We start from the raw sequence: 26,422 nt of genomic DNA, 5'->3' as shown, positions 1-26,422 counted from the left end.
CAAATAAACGTTTTATCTGCATTGGCAATGTTTGGACTTGGATCTGTCCCGTCCCCCCCCCCCCCTTTCTGACAAATGAAGTGAGAACTGAGGGATTTATGGGCGTGTTCTGCTTCAACTCTGTTCTGAAAACACTGTGGAAAAGCCGTCAGTGGGTCATTGGTGGAGTAACGACACATGTGGAAGAACCCAAGAGAAGGACCCACCATCAAAGCTGTCTGGCTGGATTACGTTTCCTTCTGAGGACCAAACAACAGGTAAATCAAAGTAGTTACTGCTGACTTTGTTGAATTGTTAATTACCATTAAAATAGCTATACACATTGACTACTAGGTGCGCAATGCGTGCGTAAAAGCTGCGTAAAGTCTCCGCGTAAAATCCCTTCAACAATAACGCGTAATTCTTTCCATCAAAAACTGACTGTGCTACTTTTTACAGCTTCAGTGATGAAGACAACATCTGTTCTGATCTCTACAGCAGCTTTGGTGCTGCTGCTCAGCCCGCTGAGGAGAACTCATGCCGACACGTTTCAAGGCGCGTTCCCGCATCCCAACAAGAACAACATTCACGAATCGACTCGATGCACCCAACCATCCATCGGTGGACTCATGTCCCGCCGGAACGGCCCCATAACCTCCACCGATGAAGTGCTGGAGTCCAGTCAGGAGGCGCTACACGTCACCGAGCGTCGGTACCTGCGGATGGATTGGTGCAAAACGCAGCCGCTCAAGCAGACCATCCGAGAGGAGGGCTGCCTCAGCCGCGTCATCGTCAACCGGTTTTGCTACGGACAGTGCAACTCCTTCTACATCCCGAGGCATAATTACCGAGACGGAGACGTCTTCCAGTCATGCTCTGCCTGCAAACCCAAAGCCTTCAGCACGGTCACCTACACCCTGTTCTGTCCGGGTCAGACACCCAGCACCAGGAAGAAACGGATCCAACGCGTGAAACAGTGCCGCTGCACAACAATAGATATGGATTAGATCGATGGTATCCTCTGCCATTAGAGGACAGATGCCATTTAAAAGTAAATTACAGAAAGACATGAGAATAAAGCGGGAAGTTTAGGGACCAATCTGAGCCTTTTTTAAGTCATCGTAGTGGAATAAAAAGTTACACTGACTGTCGATTGACAACTGGTTGATTCAGGGGCCACGTTCTCCTCTCTGACCTGTAATCCATAAGGTATCATATTGTCCAGCAATCACTGCGCACAAAGTCAGTTTTGTGTGTTCACGAATGGTTTTGCATAGAAGGTTTAGATGCAGGAGGAAAAACGTCTGATTTATGGTTTAAAGTCAAAGCCTTGATATTTCAGCCTAGAACAGGTTGGGTTGTAACACTTCATGTCCTTTTCACACACGCAGGTCGATGAATGTGCAACACAAGGACTCAAAGGACTGGGATTGGACTGGTTGTATTGTTTCCACTGTGTGGGATGTGAAGCTGAAGGCCTTCATGTAATAGATTTTTGTTTTTATTTACAACTTGCACTTTTAAATGACACTTCATTTTATAATGCAGTATAATATGTATACCACATGAAAGACGAATAAAACAAGCTCTGAAATCACATTTTCTGATTTTTTTTGTGGGAAAATCTTGAAAAGATTATACTTTACACTTCATTCATTATAGGAATTATATACACAGTTGGTGCTAAAAGGTTTTTCTCAATCTTCCATTTAATTAATTTTTTTCTAACCAAAGAGGTGGAGCTCAGAACTGTCTATTCAATAGAGCTGTCAGCTGTGTGTTCCATGCACTCCAGGGACATCTGAGAACAGGAGACAAAAGTAAAAGGTCAATTATTAACATATTTTCTTATGTAAACCAAGGAAACTATAGGTTTGACTCCATGTCCAGTCTAATCCAGTTTATTAGTGAGGATGATTGTGTGCCGGCAGAATTTTTATACCTCCTGGCTGTCTTACAATGAAGACATGTTGGCTTCTTTCTGACGCAGTCGCTCTTTCTGCGGGAAGCGAATTACAAGTGAACTTAAAAAAGTTGAAAACTTCTTGTTAATTCAACCAAAGCAAAAAAAATAAAAAAATAAAATCAGACCACACCTTTCAAAGTGCATTTATCTAATGTGAATTGCAGAATCACAACCTGGTTTCAGAAATATGTTTGTACCCAAAAAAGACAAATGAACAGTTGAACATCTCTTTCCCTCCTCAGTCCCCCCCCCCCCAATTCAACCGTATTGAATCAGGTCTCACCAGGCTGTTCGGGTGGAGCTTTCTGGTCTCCACCCTTTTCTCTGATGTCATCCTCTTCACCGACAGTTGAGCCTCTTTTAATCTGAAAACACAGATATGTTTTTTCCAATATTCTAGTACCCTTCTAGTTAATATTGGATTGAGTTGACTGAATAAAATCCCTGCTTTTTTTCTAACAGAGTTCGATCTATTCATGTTTGAGGGCTGTGGGATACCTTTCTTTGGAGATGTTCTTGTTCTCCCTCTTCCACCTGACCTTGAAATCAGCGCAAAACTCAAACCACAGCATAAAAACGTAGCCGGTGGTCGCTTCTTTCTCCCCCAACTTGGGTTTTATTCCAAAATACAGAGACAAGTCCTGAAAACTAAAGAGAGGATGAAATAATGAAGGGAGAATTTACATTTTAAGTCTTTAGCAGTTAGCTGTGTTGCTAATACTTTTAGTAAAACATTATAAAAGCAAATTCTCAGGACATTTTTTGAGGTTTATTAACAGATGGGCTCAAAATGGTGCCAGTGATTCATTTTCCAACCTTTTCTGTGCAGTCATCAACTGATAGGAAGCTTCTGCATGCTCTTTTCGTGCTGCAAAGAAGCAGACAAAGCTGTTTAGTTGCATAAAGATTGTATTTTAAGCAGTCATATTGAATGAAACACGAATGTCGGACTCTTATAGTTACTGCAATGAATTTAAACCTTAAATTTTGACATTTTATGCATGAAATTTGACTCACCGCTGACGACAAAAGTCTCCATCTTGTCCTTGAATGGCTGCAGATGTTCTTCAGGAGAATCTGAGGAAACCTTCTGCACGTTTTTCTCACATCCTGCAAAAACAGGAAAAGACAAATGTTTAGAAAATAAGTCAAATTTTATTTTAAAAGGAAAGATATGGAAGGAAATAAATTGTGTGACGGCAATAATTCCTGTCATGGATGTTATTTAAACCTTTTATTTTGTTCTTTCTTGGGCTCAGTTCTTTAGTGTGCATTAAGTGCCTGATATTAAAGTTCATGTAGTGTGTTTGTAGTGATTAGAAGCACACGGTAGTGAAAGCGTGAACCTTTATCTAAAATAAATAAGTCACACAACCTTCAGATATGATATTTCCCACAGTCTCAGTTTGGATGAAGGTTTTACACCCCCTCATGTTATTATGGTGAAATGAAGACGTCACATTTCTTTTGGACACTTCTGAACTTCACTGCTGCTTTAACGGTGATGGAAGATGATGAAGAACGAGGGGCTCCTGGGTTAAATATCTCCACCTGTGCCCAAGCAGGAGGTTATCAGAGCCACTTCCTCTCCGCTGAGATGCGTCCAGAGATGGCGACGGCACGCTCCCTCACTCTCTCTTCCTCCGCCGGTCTGTGGCTCCACATTGCTCTGCTGCATCCAATCAGGGGATCAGAGGAGCCAGTCTGCAGACGCAGTCATAATAGAGGCTGCAGAGGGAGCCGAGCCCTGGCCCCCCTGCCCTGACGCTCGATCAACATCTCCCAGATAAGATTACAAAAGAATACTGTTTTCATTCAGGATTTCTGTAAACTGTGGAGGCGGGTATCTCTTTCTGCTTTGTGCGGTGAAGCTTTCTTTCTTTTGTCCGTCCTTTGTTTTCAGCAGAAGTTTGCTTATTTTATCCTCAAGAGGGTCACAGACGTCCACATAAACAGAGGATGATGATGACGATGATGAAGAGCGGAGGATTAAGATGTAATGTGTGAAATTGCACAGCCTGGACCAAAGCAGTGATTTGGTTTTATAAAGAGGGATCGATGCTTTACAGTAAAATAATATAAAGATATTTATGAAACTTCATATATATTTAAAAGTGGTTTTAAAAAATACAAAAACTCAAATCAAGAAGCCTTTGTTCAGATGGTCTCTCAAATAGACAGCCTGTCCAGGATGTTAATAGAATTTCATGTGTCTTCAATGCATCTGCATGAGTTGCCATGGCAACAACGCAGGCGTAGCTAACTACCTGTGTACAGCAGTACCTTGAGATGAAAGGTGCTCGACATAGGAGTTATTTGAGATACGAGACGTCGCTCTGTCCATATTTTAGTTTGACATACAAGCAAAATCTGGGATACGAGCCGTGCTTCACGACACAGCCGCTAGTTGGCGGATGGATACCACATCAGCTGAGACCGGATCTTGTTCTTTCTTTTCTGATGGATACAACATCAGCTGAGACCGGATCTCGTTCTTTCCCACATGTTGGCGGATGGATACAACATCAGCTGAGACCGGATCTCGTTCTTTCCCACATGTTGGCGGATGGATACAACATCAGCTGAGACCGGATCTCGTTCTTTCCCACATGTTGGCGGATGGATACAACATCAGCTGAGACCGGATCTCGTTCTCTTCCATGGAGTAAAGAGGTAGCTCTTATGTTCTCCTGACTTTTGCGTTTCTTTTCATTCTTCATCATTCTTTACGTAATTTATATACAATTTATTATGCAAAGGCTATTGTCTATTGGTCGTCTATTGGTTGATGAAAAATGTGTTTTTTTCCATAATTTAGGGGGTTTGGGGTTGTTGTTTTTTACAAAGCTGGAAAGGATTTATATGATTGTAGTTATTTTAAATGTGGAACTATTTGTTTGACTTTCAAATTTAATCACAAAACAAATTAAACTCGTATCTGGAGGTTCTAATTTACTTTGGTGGGGTGGCTTTCCAATATTGAAGCTGGTATTGTTGGTATTTCTTATTTTCAGCAGAATGAAGTTGTCTTGTTTTAATTTCAAAGCCATTTTTGAAAATACATTAAACTCTATTAAAGCAAACCAGATTTAAACATGTAACATTGGGAAGGAGTCAGGATGTTGTGGGTTTTTTTTGGTAAATCTTGTTTAGACTTCCATGTCAAATCCATTTTTTGGCAGATTGTATGCAGATCGATTTATAGAAAGTCTAAAGGCAGCTAAAAAACCACATGAAATAGCCTTGTTGCTAATCTCGTCCAGACCACATTTGGATGTGATTTGAAGTGTCATTCAAAGCCTTTCAGTTGGGACGGTCTGGCCGCTAAAAAACAGATTTCAAAGTGTCTTTTGTGTCACACGCAAAGTAAAACACAACCATAATGTCAATCAAGACTGACAGACGTGCAGCAAAGTGACACCTGTCTACGCTACGGCCCAATTCAACCAAGTCTATTTAAATAGACATAAACATGGATGACCTGAGGGAAACAGCGGTCCCTCCGCTGGCGTTGGGAAACATCTCATACCAACCGAAGAGTAAACACAGCGATGAGGGCGGTCCAAACAGGCAGAACAAAAAAGAACCAGCGACCCAGATTGCACGGTTGTTTAGGTAGACGGTCCGATAAGACAAAGCTGTGTTGAGAGGTAAAGAAACCTATCTGTGGTACACATCTGGGGGGTGGGGGTGGGGGTAGAGGGGCCAGAGTGGAGCCCAGGTGATGCAACCCAGCAGTTCGGGGATCGGTGCATCATCCCGTGCAGATACACTACAGATACAGGAGGTCTGGAGATTACACAAGTGGGAAGCGGCGGTCTCCCTGCGCCGGCGACACGGGCACAAAGGCACAACAATGGGAGATCTGATGGGCGGGAGGATTAGAAGCTGGATCTGAAAGGCGCCAGGCCAGTATCAGCAGCGAGACTCCTACTAGTCTGAATACACACACACACACACACACACACACACACACACACACACACACATACACACACACGGATACCTAGGGAAACAACACGTCAGAATCAGCATTGTCCTCAACACGACTCGTCTCGGTGGACCGGCTGGCACGCTGAGCGGTTTCATATGGGCACACTTACAGAGCGAGGAGGAAAACGGCTGCCAGGATACGACAGATGAGAGGAAATCTTTTGTTCTGGGTCTTAAGCTAACTCCAGTTTGGTTTGGAGAAGCAGGGCCTTGAGCCCCAAGTGTAAACAGTTCCTCAATGACCGGGGCCGGTGGGAAATCAGGGTGGTGAGTTGTGGGGGAGGGCGGTGTCTGAGGAAAAACGATGCCAGACCGGGCCGAGGTTTGGTCTGTTGGAACCGCTAAAAATCAGAGTGATTGAGTTACACAGGCTGGCTGAGGTTTGTCAAACAAAAACACACAACAAAATGACCACAAGGAGACTCTTCCAGTCTCCCAGTCGACACGGACGCCTGAGCTCGCCGCCTGTCTGCTCGGCGTGGAGCTGATGTTTTGGCGAACATGTGTAAACGAGGGAAGGGGAAGGGAAGAGGCATGCATTTTTAAAACGCTGCTGGAACGGGTAAAGGTCGCAGCGACGACGTCACGTACTTGAAAGGTCACTTCCGAGCTGCTTCAGGTCTCTGGCGAGGTCGTCAAACTTGACCTGCGCAGCGAGGAAGACGTCCTGGGGTTCAGGAAGCGGGAAGGTGCTCTTGTCTGTGCCGGCGTTCTGGTGGATTGATAAAATTAACATTATTAGATCAGGGACTGAGAAACGACTACACACAAATATTCACACAAAAGTAATTTAAATACACGAGCTTCACTCGTACCTGATCCACATGACGCAGGTAGTACGACACCACGTAGTCCACCAGGCTGATGCGGTTGTCCTGAGAGGGAATCCAAAAGATTTAGAAAAAAAATCAAAAGAATAGATTTAAAATGTGTTGAAGTGGGAAAAAAAAATTCCAGTTTCTCTGAGCGGACAAAAATACAGATGGTTCATCTTTCTTTTATTAGCATGTGGGCATAAAAACAAGCTTTTGCTCACTGCTGAATTTGCAGCCTGAACTTGTTTTGTTTTTTTACCCTCGGTTTAGCCTTTCAGGCTACATACTGTAACCCTGTGATTCCGTATATTGAATAAAATATACAGCATTGCTTTGCAGTAAAGATGCAAATAAAAGTTTTTCTCACACTAAAGATACTATGACGAGATTCAGGATCACCAAAGAAGAAGGAAAGGGACAAAGCAACATTCTTGAAACAAGGAATAAAAGGTTTTACCTTGCTCTTCACATCCTTCAGTTTAGGTAGAATCTCCAGACCGAAGCCGTCGGCCTGACCTCTGTCCCTGCTGCCTCCGTTCATGTGGTTCCCCAGAGCCAAAACCAGTCCCACCACCGTCCTCACACCATCACTCTCCAGCAGACCCTAAAAAAACAAGATCAATCACTGTCATGGTCAAGCTGAGATTCTCCATGTATCACAAAGGCGTTGGGCATGATATGTACTGAATAAAAATCACTGTAAACACAATAAAATATCTATACTGACACATTTAATGACCTTTTTTCCTACCTCACAGACACTGGAGACCGTGTTGAGCTTGCTTTGGATGGACGCGATCCCATCTTTGAAAGTCGATCGGAAGATGATGCATTGAGCTCTGCCGGCGAAGTCTGGGATCTGAGCCAGCTCGTACAGGAACCTGGAGTTGGAGCACACACCGAAGGCAAGAGGACAAATGTGACGGTGCCGTTCATCACTCTGAGAAACGCTGACTGAGGTCAAACACAGTAAACAGTCCTGGGATTTATCTCACTGACTGTTCAGGTTTATCCAGCAGTTTAACTTCTTCTTCCTCCGACGTCTCGTAGTGTCTCCTGATTCTCTCCAGTTCCTCCGGTTGTGCTCTCTGCCAATGAAATAGCAGAAGAAGAGGGGTTTGCAATGGTATGTTGTAGTTAAACAGCAGCAAAGTTTGCTTGAATACCTACGTTCTCATACAGGGCTTCAATGGCCTCCAAGTCCACCAGAGAGGGGTCAACAGTCAGGATAGCTGGGGAATGCAGACAAGCATAGATGGAAAATGGTTAAAAGGAAACTATAATAAAACTTTGGTTTTATTATGGTTTTATTAAAACTATGGAAACTATGGTTAAAAGGGACTAATGAGCCTTTTTTTTAACATCGTATCGCATCTTCTCATATCATATTGTATCATATGTTGAACAAGTCTGATCAGTTTAATTTCCAGCAGGGCTTCATCAATACAACCAAGATCAAGTTAGCAACCCATGCTAACTGCTTTGCTTGAAACAAGGGATGTCCATGCGTGCATGTGTTTTTTCTAGGTATTTGTTGGTTGTTCAGTGATGATTGTGGGTATTGGTATTGGTTTCTCAGGAAACCCCTTACTGGGATTTTGCTAACAGGGATAAGATGACGATCCTTCCTTTTTAACTCTCTGAACAGAAAGATTTTTTGGTAAAGTTTGTGATTAGCTGTGCAGATTACCTCTCCGTGACCATCTTGCTGGCTGCTTTAGCCTCTAATCCTACTTTAGACTCACCAACAGCTCATATTCAAAGTTAAATACAGGGTACCTTCAGCATGTAGCCAGGGGCTACACTTAAATCCAGCTGATGTACGAGGAGCAGATGACTGCTGCAGGTTCAAGGTCTCAGACTGGCTGGGAAATACAGTTATTGCTCTACTTTAATGCTTTAATTATGGAAACTTTAATGCTGATTATCATTAAAGTTTAATGTTTGCTTTCTAAAGCAAAAAAGATGACTGGATATCCGTGTCAATATTACATTTTATTACAATTTAGTATTTAAACTGTTGTATTTGCACTGTATCGTATAAAGAGATTTTTTTTATTCACAATAAATGGGTGGGTGGGTTGAATTCCTTTTATCAGCAGATAAGCTGATAGACAATAAACCATGACTCATCGGTTTCTATGACACACATGACTCACCTTGTTGTATGTCCTTCATTTCCAGATGAAGACTTGATATGAGGATGCCCACAGCCTGAGAGCGCTTCCCCTCCAGCAGCTTAATGATCTGAAACACACACACATACACACAGACACACAGACACACACACACACACACACACACGCACAAACCATTACCATGACGACCTTACAATTAGAAACCATTAGTGAGTCATTAGTGGCGAGCTTTTTGTGAAAGGATGGAGGAAAATAAACAAAGGTCACACCATGCTGCGGTAAAGCAAACACACACAACCACTCAGGAATAAAGGATTTAACATATATCTACTCAACGGATCAAAAGGCAGCCCCGTGTACTGTTTACTGTTAGACGATGAAATGGAATAATTTACCTTTTTATTGAATTATATTCTTTCCTAATCAAAATTTGAATGTTTGTGGAAGAGATGATGTACAAATAAAGTTTCTTTGCTAAAAAACAACAACAGTTTCTTTTAAACTCATGGTTCTGTCTCAGTCTTTACTCAACAGTCTGCTGATAAGTGTCAAATGGCCTTTAAAAATCAAGGATCTCGCCCCCTCTAGTGGACAAACAGCATATTGCACGTATTGGGTATTAAGATGGTTACCTTCTTGGCCTTGGTCTTCTTCTCGTACGCTTCTGACAGAGGCTTTTTCTTGGTCTGTGTGGTGGTTTTGGCGAAGAGTTCCTCAAACTCGCTGGTATTAATTATGTTTGGTTCCTCTAAAATATTCCAAAGTGTGTTGTTTCTGCTGGAGAGACATACAATCCTAATGAATTGTGCAGTAATATGAGACATGCAGATCAGGGCAAATGAACTGAGGTGTTTAACCCTCCATTAAATTCTGTGTCTTCATTAGATTTTACCCCCAAATACAATATTAATATCCTGAGAACTTACTTGTTATCCTGGATCTGGATCCTGGTCCAGTACAGAGGCTTCATGGGTCGGGATGGCTCCACCGCTGGTTTCCTGGGAGCTTTATCAATCATGAGACCCCCAAAAGGAGGAGGAGGTGGAGGTGGTGGAGCAAAGCCTGGTTTGGATTGAGGAGGTGGAGGTGGAAGTGGTGGTGGTGGTGGTGGAGGTGGAGGTGGAGGGATGTTTGAGGGTGAATTGTTGTTGGGGGGAGCAGACAGGCTTGGTGGAGGAGGAGGTGAATTGTCTACTTCGGTAGATGACTTCTGAAGAAGACCATCTGGTTGTTCTGACAGATGTGATGTGGCCTCAGGTGGGGGAATAAGATCATGAGATGATGAGGAGGTGGACACAGCTACATCCCTCTGACCAGTCAGGCTGAGGTTGATGGAAGCCAGGTCCAGCTTTTTGGGAGTGGCTTTCTGCTGTGGGCTGGTGCAGGTTCTTCCTGCATTCTCTCCATCTTCAGGGGTCTTGAGGAATGTCTCACGATCTGTCTGGATGCAGACTGTGCGGAAGGTTTTGTGTATGAAATCGTCTCCTGTTGATACGGCGACATCTTTCAGGTCCCCATGGCGACGGACTCCAGTCTGCGATATCTGGACCTGCAGTTCGGCCAGACTGACCTCCAGACGGACAACATTATCCTCGTTTTCCACCCTGAGCCTTGAGAGTTCCTGACCAAAATCCTCCTGAAAATAACAGCGGTATCATTTAGATGAAGCCCCAACATGATTGTCATCATTGTCTGGTTTTATCGCCGTTATAGTGATTCATACAGGTAGTCCTCAACTTACAAATTTATGATCATTCTGAGATACAAACAAACACGTTCCACCATATCTGACTATTGTCCTGCAGTTCCACTTTCAGCCACAACCTCCTCGGGGGGCAGCAGCGCTGCGTTCACGCAGCTCCAACACTCGTCTCCCTCTGTTTTGTTGTTTTTTTGTTGTCTGTGAGCATCTGAGAGCGTCAGGATTCGTACCTTGAATACTTTGCTGTTTATCAAGTTTGATAAAGTAAAAACTAGTGAAGATAGTGGTGACCATCTCTCTAATGACAACTCTGACCCACAATAACTCCTCCCTCCTCCTCCTCTTCATTCACTCTACAGGTAAATGACATGCTACATGCTACATGCTAAAGTACTGTAGAGTGGATCTGAAGTATTCCTAAGAGGTAAACATTGGGGATCCACGTATTTGTATCACAACCAAAAAACATTGGCGATACAAAAAAGTATCCCGAATATTTAGCCCTGCTGTCAGTCACAACTCAATTTCACTACACAAATGTGATTCAGGGCTTTATAAATAGTCAAATGACTTTACTGTTGTCAAGGTATAAGATTATAAGGAGCTAAAGTTTACCATAAACTTATCTGAAATCAAACCAATCACTTGATTTATGAGTGGTGTTTAATTGTAGATACTGGAACAATTTTTTTTTAAATGTGATTACATGTTTTTAATCCTTATTTATTTTAGAATAATATCACATTATTTGCTTTTAATGATTGTCTAGTCATTTTACGAATCCAGTATTTGTGTGGACTGACATTAAATCAGGTGAAATGACGTAAACTTGATTATTTTTTTGCGAGTGTGTTTTTTTAATCATCGAGAAAGACTTAACTCAAAACAAAATGAGCCAATATTTTTTTTTATCTTTACCTTTTTTGTTGTTGTTGTTGTCAGGTAAATGATGTGGGAACCAATGTTTTTGGGTTAGGTTTCTGCCCGGAAACATTAACTGACACTAATGGAAATAAAACGGAGTAATCAAGAATAAAGTGGTGCCTGAGACTTTGGGAATAGTACTTTGGGATTTAGAGTATTGATTGCATTTAAATGACCTTGAATGGCAATTATAGATGGGAATTTAATAATTAAAAACTTACGAACAATTCAACTTACGAACAGCCTTTCAGAACCAATTATGTTCGTATGTTGAGGACTACCTGTATTAAAGTTGACTTAACTTGACTTATTGTTAGCATTTGTGCACACAGTACATGTGGACACAGCTAGTAGCACATCCTTCATACTGACCTGCAGCTTTTCCAGCTCCTCTTTGCATTCCCTCTTCAGCTGCAGGAGAGCAGCCTGGTGTTCTGGCAGGAAATAGAGACGCATAGTTTACAACAGTTTATAGTTCTTTATCACATCCCCTGCACCTCACGTCACTGCAGGAAGCTCAAAGGTTTTCAAAGATAAAGTGTAGACCTATCAATCTATCCAACAGAGCAGTCAGTCCACATCAAAGGTGACGAAGGCCGGACCGGTTTTCCGTGGACAGACAGGGTGGAGTTGTGTTTGTCAGAGCTGTTGAGTTTGATTAAACATCCACCACATGATACCACAAAGTCGGACTCCACATCCTCCTCAGCCCATTTGCATTTTTGGATTATATTAATAATATAAGGAAAGAGATAATACCTGCTTCTGTGTACTTCAGCCCAACCTTTTCCTCCTTGAGTGGAGGCCACACAGCCTGTAAACGACCAGGAGTTCTTTCTTCACCCTCTCCTGGGGTGACTGCTTCCGACTGTGAGGAAAATTAATCATACAAGAGACTCACAATCAGATAAATCATAAAACAGAACATCTTTACACTCAGGACACCAGGACAGTCGTAGAATAAAAGCACGGTCGCGTTTAATGTCTGGTGTCCATTTGTGCACACGTCCTACTTGGCAATCAGCTGAGTCGTTCTTCTCCGGCGTCTTATTGGAGCTTCTCTCAAAAAGTGTTCTCAGTGCATCTTTATCTGCTGTAATCCTCCTCTTCACGGCCTCCAGGTCCAACTTCTCTAGCGGGTCCTTTTTCAGAGGTTTTGGGGTGAAAAAGGCTTTGAAGGCATCGAATGCAGCCTCTGCACTGGATAGAGAAGGTTCCGTCGGCTGAAACAAAACGTCCACCTCTTCTTTGGTTTCAAGATGTTTCCACTCAACCTCATCCCTTTCCTCAGTCTCCCTCTTTACTCTTGTATTTTGCTCTTCCTCACCCTTCTTTTCCCGGCTGAGTAAGTGGGAGATCTGATCCAGGAAGCTCCCTTGACCCTTAACATCCTCTGGCTTCTCAGGGAAATGCTCCCTCTTCTCTCCCGGAGACAAAGGTTTGATCTCGGACATGGTGTCGTGCTCCGGCCCGACTACCACTTTCCTCAGGACCCTCAGTCCGCTGAACAGAGCTGGGAGCTGGATCTGCTTGTCGGTGGAGGATCGTGGGGAGAAGGTGGCTCTGGTGACGGTGGCAACTGGCGGAGGATTATCTTCTACGGCTGCAGACATGATGAGACCTCTCAGCGTTGTGTCTGGATGGACAGGTTCAGTGGAAAAGCATGGAAACACATCTCTTTTTTCTCCGTCAGCATCATAATCATCATCATCATCATCATCATCATCATCATCATCATCATCTTTAAAGCAGGAAGATCCACCATTGTGCTCCACTAATGGTCCAACCAGCTCCTCCGCGTCAGATCTTGTCCGAGTCACTGTTATCACCACACGTTTGGTTTTAGATGTTGCTCTATTTGCTGTTTGTGAGTCCGACTCCTCACCCGAATTGGATCCAGTTACGATGGACTCATCCTTGGGAAGAACTATCTCACTGTCCTTCCTCGCTCCTTGGTTGGTTTCCGTCATGACCTCCTGCATGTCGTTGATTTGTGCAACACAGTCACGACGTGTTTTTGTGCAGCCTGTTGAAATATGTTGGCAAACCTCATCGATGGGACCATTTACTTTCTCACAGAGTTCATCGCTCGTCTTTATCTGCTCTTCTGAGCCATTTTCAGGATGTAAAGCCTTGCTGAGCTGCTCCGTTAGGTTGGCCTGATTCATCTCCTCCGTCTCATTGGAGTCATTTCCTGCTTCTCTCCCATTTTTACATCCTGCTGAGTTAGACGTAATAGTCTCTCCTTCACGGGGTAATATGAGGTAAAATAAAGAGCCACTCCTGTCCTCCAAGATGTCTTCATAACTCTTTTTCCCGTTTCTCTTCTCATTAAAGCCTAGCTCGTCGCGTCCTTGCATCATGTCCTCATTTTGATCCCCTGATAAGGACCTGAAAAATTTCAGGATGGCTTTTTGCTTCTCCATTTCCTACGACTTGGAATCGCACATAAAGGAAGTAGTGAGATTCTCCAGAAAGGAGGGATCAGGAAGTTCTAGAGGATCTTCTTCAGCAGTGTCAGTAATGCAGTTATTATTCACAGCGTTTACATACGAGTCACTTGTTCCACATTGTGCAGAAAAATGTAATGAGAGTTTAGGCATCTGTATGTGCATGCAAGAGTTTCCAGCTTCATGCAACTTGAATGTCAATCAAGTCAGATCATCAGCAGGGAGAATCCGATTGGTTTCGGCTGCAGTTTGTTGAGAACAGTCTTACCAGAAAACTGCATTTGCAATCCCAAAGCAGGAGCAGCTTTTCGTCACTCAGACCAACCAATAACACGAGACAAATCCACACTCTTATGGAAAAGTAAAGTTTCTGCCTCCACGCCTCCAAAAGTGACTAATTTCAACCACAGTTAAAGCAGATCCAAGTCCTGGCTTCTGCTTCCAGGCTCTTCTTTCTTCCTCCTCTTCTTCCTCCCTCCGGTTTCCTCTGCACCTGTAACTGTAACCAGACGGTGACCGATAGATCCGTGAAGGAAACCACCCACGACAGATGGAAGGACGCCACACCCAGAGACGATGGAAGGTAAATAGGACTGCCAGGGATCACTTCTTGAACATTTGGCTTGTAAGTAGCAAGGAGGTTTGCCCCCCCCACCCCACCCGGTGCATATTACTGCGCAACATGCGGCTAATCTGAGCACATTAGTGGGTCCAACCCTCCTCCATTGTAATCAGCTCATTTCACATGTAGTACACTGTGCTGATAGACAGAGAAGTTCTCCCAGATGATTGGTTAAGAAAATAAAAGCATGTGGTTTATTAGGGGAACAATTTGAATTACTTTATATATAAAATTAAAAACAAAAAAAAATCCAACTAGACCTAATTTATTGGGAGAACAGACAAAAATGAAGCTCTATCCTGACAGTAGTTCATGTTTTGTGTGTTGTTCAGTTGTCGTCGGGTTATTCTCTCCTCTCACATTCAGCTCCTGTTTGCTTTCCGGCTGCATGCACCCAGCAGCCGGTCGGTGACAGATCACACACTATCACACTAGTGATAATGTTTTTACTGCATGTCATCGAGTTGTGTAACTTTCCTTGACAGCTATGGAATTCAGAGGACTGCCTGTACCTTGTAATGATGACCTAACTGGCTCAAACCTATGAATGTTAATGAGGTGTTTGCTGCATTCCCAGTGGGAGGGGAGGGGTGGGGTGGGGTGGGGGGTCAGTGTGGCCATTATTTGTGGCCCTTATGTGAGTTGCGTTTATGTAATGGGAATGAATGCAGATAATCCGACAGAATAGCATTAAAATCTCAACATGTTCACAAAACTCTTGAACAAACAGACTTCATCCATCATCAGGTAAGAAATATCAAGTGAGATTATTTCTTTATTTAGTCCTTAGCAGAGACATGAGAGCAGAATCATGACTATGTTAGCACCTGCCTCTTGATGCACAAAAGAAAAAACTTTTTTTTACATTTAGAAATGTGTCTCCTGCAATTTGTTGCTCTCAGAATTTTCAAAATGAAAGTATTACATCTCTCCAAACACTTGGAGGAGGAGCGTAAGAGCTTTAAAACCCAATAAGCTTTTCATTTTAATTCCTTGCTCATACAAAGCACTTATAGAATGAGTTTTATTTTAAAATCCCTTCTGTTATATAACCACAAGGGACTCTTTGTCACAGATATGAGGACTTACTCTGGACCTGGATCAGCTGGATTGTGAAGCAAGTAACTCTGAGTAATGGGGGAAGCCTCACTCACCCGGAACTCTGCTGGCAGAGGTGTGTTGGCTGGTGTGTCGATGATGTCATCATCAGGGGCCGTGATGCGCCAAAAGTCAATGTGTCTCGGTCTGGATGGGTCAGAAAGCGAGAAGGAGAGAGTTTCCTCCACTTCCTGCTGCCAGATCTCCTCCTGCCTCAGCAGAGCCTCATCTGGAGGAGAGCGAGTCAAATTCATTCAAGGAGAAACACAATCGACCTGAAACCTGCAGGTAAAAGTGGCCCCGAATTATCTTTCAATGACAAATCGGTTTCTTTAGTGATCGATAGAAAGATGAATGTTGCTATAATTCTTGCAGTATTTTACACTCACACTCTCTCTAGGTATAAAGCGTATTTCTGCAAATATGTCAGCATTTAATTCCTTTGATTTCTATGTGATGATTTAAAAAAAAAAAAAACTTTCACATGTTGTAAAAAGCAGCTCATACTTTTTGCATGCGGCCTTCATAAGGTCACGTGACCCTCACCCCGCAGGAAGAAACCTACACTAAACAGGTTCAGCGTCAGATGAGAGCATCAACAGTGATGCAGGTTGTGCAGCTTTCAGCGGAGATTGATTATCAAGGCCAGATTAAAAAGCTTCTGGCAAATTTTTCTAGTCTAACCATGTTGTTTCTTCTTCTCAGTCAGCATCATCATCATCATTCCTTAAAAATGTATTGAATTTCACCAAGTCACTACTATTCAGTCTGCCGGGTGGGCTTTTCTTTCCAGAAAAATGAGCACAAGTCACCAAACTCAGACTTCTAATATTAGCTACTAACTTCTAACATCCATAACTGAGTCAGACTTTCATTCCTTCACATATAATTTCCTCTTTTCATTTCCACAGCAAGGTACAAATGATGTTTTCCTTCCAGACATCACACAAAAGGCAAGAAAAAATCCACATGACCTACAGTAAGTTGTGTAAAATATGATACGACAGTAAGATGAGCGACTGCATGTTTTTATCACATGCCTTAATCCCACACTGAGGCCTCCTCTGGGTAACGCGCACACACACACACACACACACACACACACACACACACACACACACACACACACACAGTGCAGACTCGGGTCAGTACAGGACTATGGTGATGTTCACATCAGGTGCTTCGTTGTACTTCCTGCTTGAGCGAACACAGACTCACACAGAGACGTGGTGGGATGTCAGACCAGCCAGTGGCCATTACTTACAGACTACCTCACATCCTTCACGCTACAGCCAAACACACCTGAATGCTTTCATTATACCAACATCACACATGACAGACGCTAAAGCTATTTCCATGATGTAGCCGTCGATCAAATCCAATGAAAAGTGGAACCTTATACTAGATCTGTACTTCTGCTGTATAATCTTTTTAAAAATACATGAACTACTTTCATTATTAATGCGTTCTGATATATTTTCATGGCGGCTACAGCATCTTTACCTGAACAGAGCAGATCCTCCAGTCTAGGTTCTGTCTCGCTGCTGCATCGAGAGATCCGCATCTGAGTCTGTTCATTCATCCAACAAGCCTGGTCACTTATCTTCCAATCGTCTCCCATCCAGCTGGAGGTGACGGCGGCATGTCTGCATCCTCCAGCTCCTCGGGGGAGTAAACCGTCTTCATCCGAGTTCATCCACCCACTGCGGCACGTTGAGATGTCTTTTTTATCGAGAGGAACTGGGTGTTGGCTGTACGTGAGCAGAGGCGACAAAATCGGAGACGACGGTGTAGGATCATGGGAGTTTTCTCCTGATGGAGAGGGCGATGAAGAAATACTTGGAACATTGGATTTGAAGTGGTAAGAGTGTGGGGATACAGTTAGAGGCCTGCTTGTTGCTCCTACAAGGTTTGTCTTACAGGAAGTCTTCTTGACCCACGGAAAGGGTTCACTCTCTGCTTTAGCCGCCTCCATCTTCAGGGCCTCACGCAGACTCTGGCTCAGAGCTTCACCCAAAGCGTGAAACTCTTCAACCAGCAGAGACTGGTCTTCAAACTGGGAGTCAACACATCCTTCTGAAATAAACTGACCGCTTTCCCTTTCGTAACCATCTCCTCCGATCCAGTCCGAACTGGTGAGACTCACCCTACGAATGATACCTTCCACTTCCTCGATCTTGCCCATTACTCTCTGTGCTGCAGCCTTCTTCTCCATCTCTTCATCTGTCCTCTTTCCATTTTGTGCCAACTTTGTCTCCCTTTCTTCCTGAATGATCTGGTCTTTTGTAGAACTTTCTTCTGTCTTCCTTGGCAGCTCCAAACGATCGGAGGATATATTTGACGGATACGTATCGTTGTCATACTCAGAGAGGTCTGAGTCAGACAGATCGGATCCTTTCTTTCCAGGCAAATTATTTCTGGTAGAGAAAAAGTCTTTTTTGATGGACGGTAAATTAGCAGATGAAACATCAGTCAGCTTCGCTCTCCAGGATGTCTTTTGCTCTTGCAGACTCCCGACAGCTCTCTTTCTTCTGACTGCAGGAGTGTAGTTCATCAGCTTGTCTTCCTCCGATTCCCACTCCCCAAAGGTAGGAGTACTCATCATCTGGAGCTTTGTTGACCTTCTTTCCTTGAAAGGCATCTGTAGAGTCTGGTGTGTCATCTTCAGGTTACGCTGAAAGTCACTGGTGTAAACCAGCTCTTCCACTTTTCTCCTTTTTTTGCGAGGGATCTGAAATCTGGGGGATTTTGGTAAAGCATTTCCACTTTCAGGATAAGCACAAAGGTTCGACTTAATCTTCACACCCTGTTGATTACCCATGATCATGAAATCTTGGCACTGCAAACACAACGGTAACAATTCTGTGAGCCACTGGATTTCAGAGAAGTCATCCAAAGCGTCAAAGGCTTCTTTAAAGTCTGGAGGGCTGAAAATGTCCGCCTGACCTCCCTCCGCTGCTTCAGTTTCATCCTCCTCCACGCACCCAGAGATTAATCTTTGCCGGAGCTTCTGAGGGTCTTTAAAGGGGGGAGCCGAGCCCCCGCTGTGGGAGAGGGATGGACTCACGGCAGTCCTTACGCTGAACGGGGTGTAGTCTTTGTGAGTTTTCTCCATGATTTTATTTGATCATCGCAGATGAAGCTTTAAAGCGTGGCGAGACTCCTTAGAGGGAAGAAAAGTTCATTTCTTGCAATTTCCTTATAGTTCCATGTATATTCTTAAAAAAACATTCCCTTATTAGAATAAAACAGGATATAAAACTGGACCAAACATGAAAAGACGCACTACATGTACACAGAAGAGTAAATCAGTCAGAATACTGACATAAAATAGATTTTAAATATTAAAACTGTGTTGAAACCGTCACAAGTAGGACCAAAGATAAAATCAACACATTTAAGGTAAAGAAGCATTCACTTACAGGATTGTGTAGCACCCCTCCGGGTGGCAGCGGATTATTCCTCTATCACTAACATACAGGTGAAGAGGACTTCCTCTCGGTCACTGGAGCAACAGATTAGCTTCTACCAATCAGTGCTGTCCAAGAGAATCTGACCCAATCCCATTGGCTGATCGTAGCATCACTGGGGGGCTTTTTGCCACCAGGTGTCGAGGGATCTTATAGACAAACAGACGGTGAAGCTCAGTGAGGATTTACTGCAAATTAATCTAATCCTCAACGAGTGGAGGCACAACACGGAATGTCCACAAACAAATAAACTGAAGTAAATGTAAGATATTTGTTAGTATTTTTAAATTTGAAGACAGGCGGTTATACAGGAATTAATATGTGAACTTATATAAGTACACAATTTAAAGACGGTGTGTAGAAGGTAGCAGGACAATTACATAGCAGCAACTATCTGAGGTAAAACATGGAGCAATAATGCTGCTCCTGGTGAGGCAAATCTGGGATTCATGCATAATCTCTATATTAACCCCAGGGCAGGTAAATCACATCTGCCTCTCTGCCACCCGCTCATGATTTAGGTCAGATGGGCACCTTGTGGGCTAATGAGGGCTAATCTGACCCTGTGGCCTGCTGCCTTTGATAAATTGCATTTGGTTGAAGCAAACATCTGTTAGTAGAACTGGAACCACCATAATAGAAATGGTGAATAGAAAGATCTAAAAAAAAAAAAATATATATATATAATTCTGATACACCTGCAGCATTTGACATGTATGGTTCCTTCTTTTCCTCTTTGTTGGATGTTTCTGCCTTCTTTTTGCAGCACTCAGTTGCTTTCTATTAATAATATTCTATTGTGGAACACCCTGAGACTTTTTTTTTGACTATTTGAAAGTCTGGTACCCTAAAACCTGTTGAAGCAGATGCAGACAAACTGTTCAGGCCTTGAGATTCAACAGTAGAGATGAAGTTCACGTAATGACCACTAGGTGTCAGCAATGTCTTTGTAAGTCTGTCAGGCGTTCAGAGGGAGGCTGATAATTCCCTGGAAAGTATTTTTAAAAAAAGTATTTTAAGCCTCACTAACATGATTTTCATGTTTAACTTCCTTTAAGTCACTCAGTATGAATTGAAATGGTAAGTGAATAAATATCTGTATGTGATTTATGGTTAAAATAAACCCACTAGATGATGGATGGATGGATCCACTAACAGTTCCTGCTCAGTTTATTGTTCCCTTGTTGAAGTGGAGCTGATGGAACCATTTCATACACTATGATGAATAACATACCAATCCATTATTTATCCATGACGTAAACCCAACAGACATTTAAAATCGAAACCCAGGAAGTCTAGGTTAGGTTTGAAATGCAGGAACTTTGCTTTCCTTAAAGATAAAGATGAACAAACGATGTTTTACAGAATGGAACTTTACATTTGCTGCAAGGCAGCTGCGGTTGATGCTGTGGTTTGGTTTAAAAACCAAAGAAATGACATCAATCTGCAGACTTTTGTCTGTGTGCGCACTGGTGCCGAGTCTGGTGATGTGTGGAGGCAGTCATTCATAACTTTACGCTCACTTGCATCCATTCAAGCCTTCTCTTTCTGTTTCTTTTCTTTTTTTCTTTTTTGTTATACTAGATCAAGCCCATCCATCACCTGCAGGAGCTGCAGCATCATCCCCCGCCGGGTGCATGCCCTCCTCCCCGGCTCTGTCGCCTTGTGCCGGTGCGTCTTGGGCGCAGGGAGGAGAGACAGAGAGAAAGAGAGAGAGAGAGGAAATGGATGAGGGGGGTCGGTAGATGGGAGAGGAAAAGGGGGAGAAAGTGGGGGGGGGGGGCTCGGTCGGGATGCCCTATATGGCTGTGGACAAGCGCTATGCTAATATCGGCTCGACAGGCAGAGCATCGCGTTTCTGCCGGCAGTCAGCGGTGGCTACCCGAGTGTGAGCAGGCTCCTTCACAGCCATGGCTGAGGGCGGAGAAGGGGAGGATGAGATCCAGTTCTTGAGAACTGTAAGTAAAGACAAATTCATCCGAGCCGGTTCAGTTTGGCTGAGGCGGTGCGTCAATTAAGTCCAACTTGGATTACGGTGGAAGTTTTGCGGCAGAACGCGGCGGTTCTGTTCGGCCTCGCTTGCGGATGAGTGATTGGGTTTTGGTGGAAGTTGCGGCAGGTTTTGCGCGCTGCGCCTCGCAGCTACGACGCACCTGTCGACCGGGATTCTCGACGTGTTGGGGGGGGGGGTGTTAGGCTCCGTTTACGCATGGACAGAAATGACTTGACAGTCTGTTGCCATCTGATCGAACACGCCCCCCCCCCATCCCACCTCCACCCCTTTTATTCCCTTCATTCATCGCTCTCTGATCCCTCATCCATACAGACGCCTTTTGCGCAAACACGTGAAGCCTCTTTGAAATCATCAGCCGCTGCTGTTTGCTTAACTTTGCATGTTTGCATTTTCCACCTTTTTTTTTCTTTTTAAAGGGGGGGGGGGTTCATAAGTTGTGCCCACCCTCTGCAATGGCTATTTTAGATATTTGACGCAGACGGCTTACAGTTTATGCTCCGGGGGGGTTATGATTACTGTCGGGAATGATGTGACAGCTTGTGGTGGGGATATCTGTGGCGTTGGTTGGTTGTCCCCCCCCCCCCCCCCACACACACACACACACACACCACCACCACCACCGGTGGGGCTTTGTGACTCAGGTGTTGCATGAAGAGTGATGCTGCGTGACCACATCCACCTGGTTTCATGACACCTGCTTCCCAGCACCCCCTCCCCCACCATTAGTCTATTATTCTATTATTTGTTTTCTCTTCTTCTTCTTCATTTTTGCTCTGCAGAGGTTCAGATATAGAAGTGTGGCTTTGGTTTGATTCCTCAAATATTCAGCAGTTTTTTCATAAATAAAGTTATTTAATTCAAAATATATGGACATCAGTGTAAAGTCAGAGTGGTGTAGGTTTAGTGGAACACTTATAAAGCTGTGTCTATTGAACAGCAGATGTTAAAATATTCCAACTTTTAATTCTAGTATTAGTCACACACACTCTTAGGACCCTATAATCTGCATATCCCATCATGCAACTGTCACTAGACCACCCTTTCCTGCAAAATGCAGGCTTTTTAAAAATTTTAAAAACAAACAAGTGGTTCTAAAATGAGTCTCTCTGAAGTTTTAGTTGGTCGTTGGCGGGGGGCTGAACCTAACCGCCTCTACTATTTGTGATGCCAGTGATGTGCTGACCCACGCCTCTCGGATTCTACTGCCACAAAGGCATCCTGGTTATATGATGACAACAGCAATTTGAGAGGAGGGGGGCTTTCCCCAGAGGTCCCTTGTTGTCAAACCACACTGCTGAGAGACGCTTGGAGGAAATCCTAAAATAAGAGCCCTAATTAGAAACCGCTGCTTTGTAATCCAATGGAGGTCAAGCTATGTGCCTGAACTATGCTGTTTGGACTGAGGGGGGGGGGGTTCATTTGTGGTCAAATTTGTTAGCTGATATCAGGAAAAACATGGCGGGATGAGGAGTGTGGTTGTTGCTGGACGCGGCTGTCAGGCTGTGACTGACGTCCAGACGCTGGGATTCAGTCCGGCCTCGCTGTTAATGTGTAACTCTGGGCAAGCTGGTAGTGATGAGAGTTACCACCTCCCCTGCAAAGATTAACAACATCACGGCCCCCCCGGCGAGGCCTTCCCTCTGTCCTGATCACTAGGTTAGGAAAGGTTCAATAATGGCAAAAGTGCAGCTCCATGAGTAGAAGTCAGTTTCCTCTCAGCTCTTTAGAGATTTAAAATTTGCATCAAAACAACAGGAAATTCTTGTTTGTTGTGATTTTTCAGAAGAAATCAGCAAAATATGACGTATCTTGTAAAAAAAAAAGATGCTGAAGATTGGAATAACATTGTGTGATTTCAGATTTCATTCGATTCTTCCTGCATGTGATGACGACTGTTTTAAATGTTACCTTGCTGTGAAAAAAAACGTCATTCTGATCAGAGTGGAAATATTACCCGGGTTCTTCCCAGATTGTTCATTCTCATCATATTTATCACATTTCTATTGCGTCTATTTGAAAATGAGCAGATGTGTGACGTCAGTCAAGGTTTTGAGTTTTACATTTTTAGAATTTAATTCCTTTTTCATTCAGAAAATCTGCAGTTATTTGGATCTGTGTGCTGGAACTGGATTATCTAATGGTCGATATCTCTAAATCTGTGTCTTTTTTTAAAGGTTTGACATGAAAGTGATTCTTTTCTTAACTTGTAATGACTCAAGAACTTAAGAGGCATTTAAAGGAACGCTATTTTGTCCAGGTGAGCCGTTGCTTCACCTTTAAAACCAGGTGATCCAGGCCTGCGATCCTTGAGCTGCTCCCCTGGGCTTATTTGGAGTTCATGATGATCTGGAAGGCTCCTGCATACCAAGGCAGGGACTCTGGGGGTTTAAATTTAGCCTTTTTAAAGATGATGCTTCCACAGCACATACAGCTATGCTCTCCTGGCACTGAACTGCACTCGGGGCAGTACTTGAGTCAGGCCAGACCTGTGACACTTTAACACCATTTTAATAAGGGATAAAGTATAATTTGTCTTAATGCCACGCAGTCATATACAGCATGTTGTAAATGTTGGCGTGTAAGAGTAACGGCCGGTGTCAATAAACCCCTTTAGTGGAGCTTAGTAAGTGTTGCACTCCATGTGGAAATCTGCAAATTAATGTGGTGCAACTTGTGAGATTCTAATGTGTGTCTGATGTGAAGCCAGGAGCTCATTGTGGTCCAATGGGGGAAGATTTTTCAGTCAAAATGTAATAAATGTTAAGTTTTATAAATATTTTTGGATGTTTAGAGTGTGTAAAGGCCTCAAATATTCTGATCGGAGTGTATGATGGTTTCTCCAATGATTATCTAAGTTGTTGCAGCAGTAAATTTACAGATTAAGGCATATTGAGCTGTTTTTAATTTTATCAGTTTATCTAGGAAGGCAGTATATGTGATTTAGATGTCTGATGAGAGTAAGATTGTTTTATAGGTCACAATAGGTTATCTCAGACTTGAGGCGAAGTTTTAATAAATGCACTTGCTAGAATTAAATCCCCTATATGTAGATTAACGCCATAACCAGGCGTAAAAGCATTTGAGAAATTTAATCTGAATTTTAAAGTCTTCAGTCAGACCTAATTTATGCAATTTAAAGATCTTTGCAGACCAGATTATGTGGAACTATACAAATACACAATCTGTAAAATGTTGCATTGAATAAATGAGCAGATCTTGAGTTGTTTGGATCCACAGAACAAACTTTCTTGGAAATATTTGAAGCTGAAAGGTAAAGGGATCTCTTTGAAAGCAACAATGCTGTTTTTTTTTTATTTGCTAGAATAACGCTGAAGTCTGGACTCTCATTTTGAACCATTCCCCACAAGGTCACATGACCAAAGGACACCTCAGGTTGTAGTTCCACATCACCGCTATGTATTTGAACAACATTGAATGAAGATGATTTATTCATGAAACAAAACCAGAAATCACCTGATGTGTGTTTCCAGGTTTGATTTCCGATGACATTCAACATCCGTGAAGATTCTGGCTGATTTCATGTGCCCCAAAATCTTTAAAACTTTAATTATAACTAAGAAAATGCAATCACTCCGTTATCTACTATATTTCACTAGTTGATGCCTTTGTATATTTTCAAAAAGAGCTGAAAGGCAGCGCTGTCAAACGGAGGTGAATATCCCTCTATGATTTAAATTCCCCGTAAAGGAAATTTAATTGTTGCTGACTCTCCTCCATGCTTTTATTTTGTAAATGTGTCTGTTATGAATAATTCAGGGTCAACTTCGTTGGAGGATTTGTTTGAGCTTTTTGGTAAAACGATGGTTTCTGATGCCGTTTAGAGGATAAAGAATATGTGATTAAATTCTCAACGGTTTTTAGGAGCCGAAAAGTCAACAGAATGGTGGAAAGAAGGATTCATCTCTTGGTTCTCGGTTGGAGAAAAGGTCATTGTGCGCTCTGGTTTTCTGGAGAGAATTCATTATTCTGTCTTCAACCTTGAACTGGTTCTGGATATTTTATGTGTTAAATCTCATTGCCTCAAAAAATATCTCTGCAACTTTATTTTTTAAAAGCCGTTCCACAACTGATTTAATTAGCAAACTAACAAAATCAATATCTCATTTGAATTACTGGCTCTAAACATGCTTACTTACTTAATGGCATCATTTTATACTGCGTGCATTAACTTTTGTCCCACAACCAAAATGTAAATGAACTTAACCGTATATTGATGTTTCAGTTTCAGCAGCAGTGGTAGTGCAGCGTGTTTGTGTGGCGAGTCGGCGTCAGCGGCAGCGTGAGTGGACTCTAAACCAGAATAATTACCTTCATTAATCAACCGGGGACAGAAAAAGGTGCAGACAGTCATCGTCTCACCGCTATGAGTGTCCCTTCAGTCAGTCTGTTTATTTTCATTTCAATCCTGCGTGGTTTATCTCGTGGTTTTTGTTCTTGAGACCATTTAGAATCTGTTGACACCTCTGGAGGTTCTGATGCACGGTGTGTGGACTGGAATCCTACATGGAATCCTCCTTTTTTTATTTATTTTTTTAACCACAGTTTGAACTTTCTTAGCTGATAATTTTCTATTTTGTTCGGTCTTTTTTGTTCTTTTTTGCAACCCCAAATATTGCGTGTTCTTTCAGGAGCAGCCGTTCTCCTCGACTTAATTACTTGTGCAACTTTTGCAAAATCTTTTTTGTAATATTGTTCAGAATTGACCAGCCTGAGTAGAAATGAAAATAATTAGAAAAACACATTTTAAAAAAGGCCAATTTAGAGTTGAGATTTTTTTATTTTTTTATTTGTGAAATTTCAATGAAATCATCATTACAGCCTAAAAGAACCTGACTCCCTTAATAGGGCTTTTAAATCACCTATCTGTGTTTGTGTGTGTGTGAGTGTGTGTGTATGCATGCATATGTGTGTGTGCTGTAGGTGATAGCTTGATTAAAACAACCAGCCATCATTCCTGTCTTGGTGGATGAAATGGTTCCCTTCTGTGTTTTCCTTCGTCTTCTCTGATCTGGAATCTCTTATGGAAGGAAGGAGGTTGCTTTTTAGAATTTTACTCAAGTAAAAGTATCCAAGTACCTGTGCAGTACTCTATATTTACTAAACTTTTACCTCTGCACTTGGTTCTGCCTCACATCCAGGAGGAATTAATGTGTTCTTTGAATAGATAGGCTATGAGGTCGCGTCGTTGCTTTGGGTGCCAGGTTCAGGTTGGGTGATGCCAGGTGGCCTG

General features: G+C 42.9%; 3 protein-coding genes across 10 annotated transcripts in view; 2 read left to right on the top strand and 1 right to left on the bottom strand.

The window, feature by feature from the left end:
- Nucleotides 1-128: 128 nt before the first annotated feature.
- Nucleotides 129-1,564, top strand: grem1a (gremlin 1a, DAN family BMP antagonist). Its single transcript, XM_068343119.1, has 2 exons — nucleotides 129-257; nucleotides 439-1,564. Exon 2 carries the CDS (start codon nucleotides 447-449, stop codon nucleotides 984-986), a length of 540 nt encoding a protein of 179 aa, XP_068199220.1. The 5' UTR covers nucleotides 129-257; nucleotides 439-446; the 3' UTR covers nucleotides 987-1,564.
- Nucleotides 1,565-1,645: 81 nt separating this feature from the next.
- fmn1 (formin 1) lies at nucleotides 1,646-18,838 on the bottom strand. 7 transcript variants are annotated; one of them, XM_068343111.1, is made up of 19 exons: nucleotides 17,191-18,838; nucleotides 15,744-15,916; nucleotides 12,277-12,385; nucleotides 11,890-11,951; nucleotides 9,818-10,527; nucleotides 9,524-9,668; nucleotides 8,913-9,000; nucleotides 7,924-7,985; nucleotides 7,753-7,841; nucleotides 7,505-7,634; nucleotides 7,211-7,357; nucleotides 6,754-6,813; nucleotides 6,530-6,650; nucleotides 2,963-3,055; nucleotides 2,762-2,813; nucleotides 2,444-2,593; nucleotides 2,229-2,310; nucleotides 1,922-1,978; nucleotides 1,646-1,780 (listed from the first exon to the last, which is right to left on the bottom strand). In XM_068343111.1, exons 1-18 carry the CDS (start codon nucleotides 18,800-18,802, stop codon nucleotides 1,934-1,936), a joined length of 3,930 nt encoding a protein of 1,309 aa, XP_068199212.1. In that variant the 5' UTR covers nucleotides 18,803-18,838; the 3' UTR covers nucleotides 1,646-1,780; nucleotides 1,922-1,933. The 7 variants fall into 7 exon arrangements, with proteins under 7 accessions (XP_068199212.1, XP_068199215.1, XP_068199218.1 ...); XM_068343114.1 differs by having other exon boundaries at nucleotides 9,524-9,665; XM_068343117.1 differs by lacking the exons at nucleotides 15,744-15,916; nucleotides 17,191-18,838 and adding an exon at nucleotides 12,531-14,431.
- A 2,165-nt stretch (nucleotides 18,839-21,003) lies between these two features.
- The window catches only part of ryr3 (ryanodine receptor 3), a 67,665-nt gene continuing 62,246 nt past the window's right edge, over nucleotides 21,004-26,422 (top strand). For both annotated transcript variants that reach the window (XM_068341966.1, XM_068341965.1), the window contains exon 1: nucleotides 21,004-21,115. In XM_068341966.1, coding sequence (XP_068198067.1) covers nucleotides 21,068-21,115 — 48 coding nt within the window. In that variant the 5' untranslated portion in view covers nucleotides 21,004-21,067. The remainder of the gene's footprint in view (nucleotides 21,116-26,422) is intronic.

The sequence above is a fragment of the Antennarius striatus genome, chromosome 19 (assembly GCF_040054535.1).
Source record: "Antennarius striatus isolate MH-2024 chromosome 19, ASM4005453v1, whole genome shotgun sequence".
Lineage (NCBI taxonomy): Eukaryota > Metazoa > Chordata > Actinopteri > Lophiiformes > Antennariidae > Antennarius > Antennarius striatus.
The sequence above is the reverse complement of the archived record's forward strand: the minus strand, read 5'-3'. Positions and strand labels throughout refer to the sequence as shown.

Coding starts and splice junctions, on each gene's coding strand:
- grem1a (XM_068343119.1), top strand. CDS start 447: ATGAAGACAACATCTGTTCTGATCTCTACAGCAGCTTTGGTGCTGCTG.
- fmn1 (XM_068343110.1), bottom strand. CDS start 18,802: ATGGAGAAAACTCACAAAGACTACACCCCGTTCAGCGTAAGGACTGCC. Junction 2,311..2,443: donor AAGAACATCTCCAAAGAAAG/GTATCCCACAGC, acceptor CTGTGTTTTCAG/ATTAAAAGAGGCTCAACTGT. Junction 1,781..2,228: donor AGCTCCACCCGAACAGCCTG/GTGAGACCTGAT, acceptor TCCTGTTCTCAG/ATGTCCCTGGAGTGCATGGA.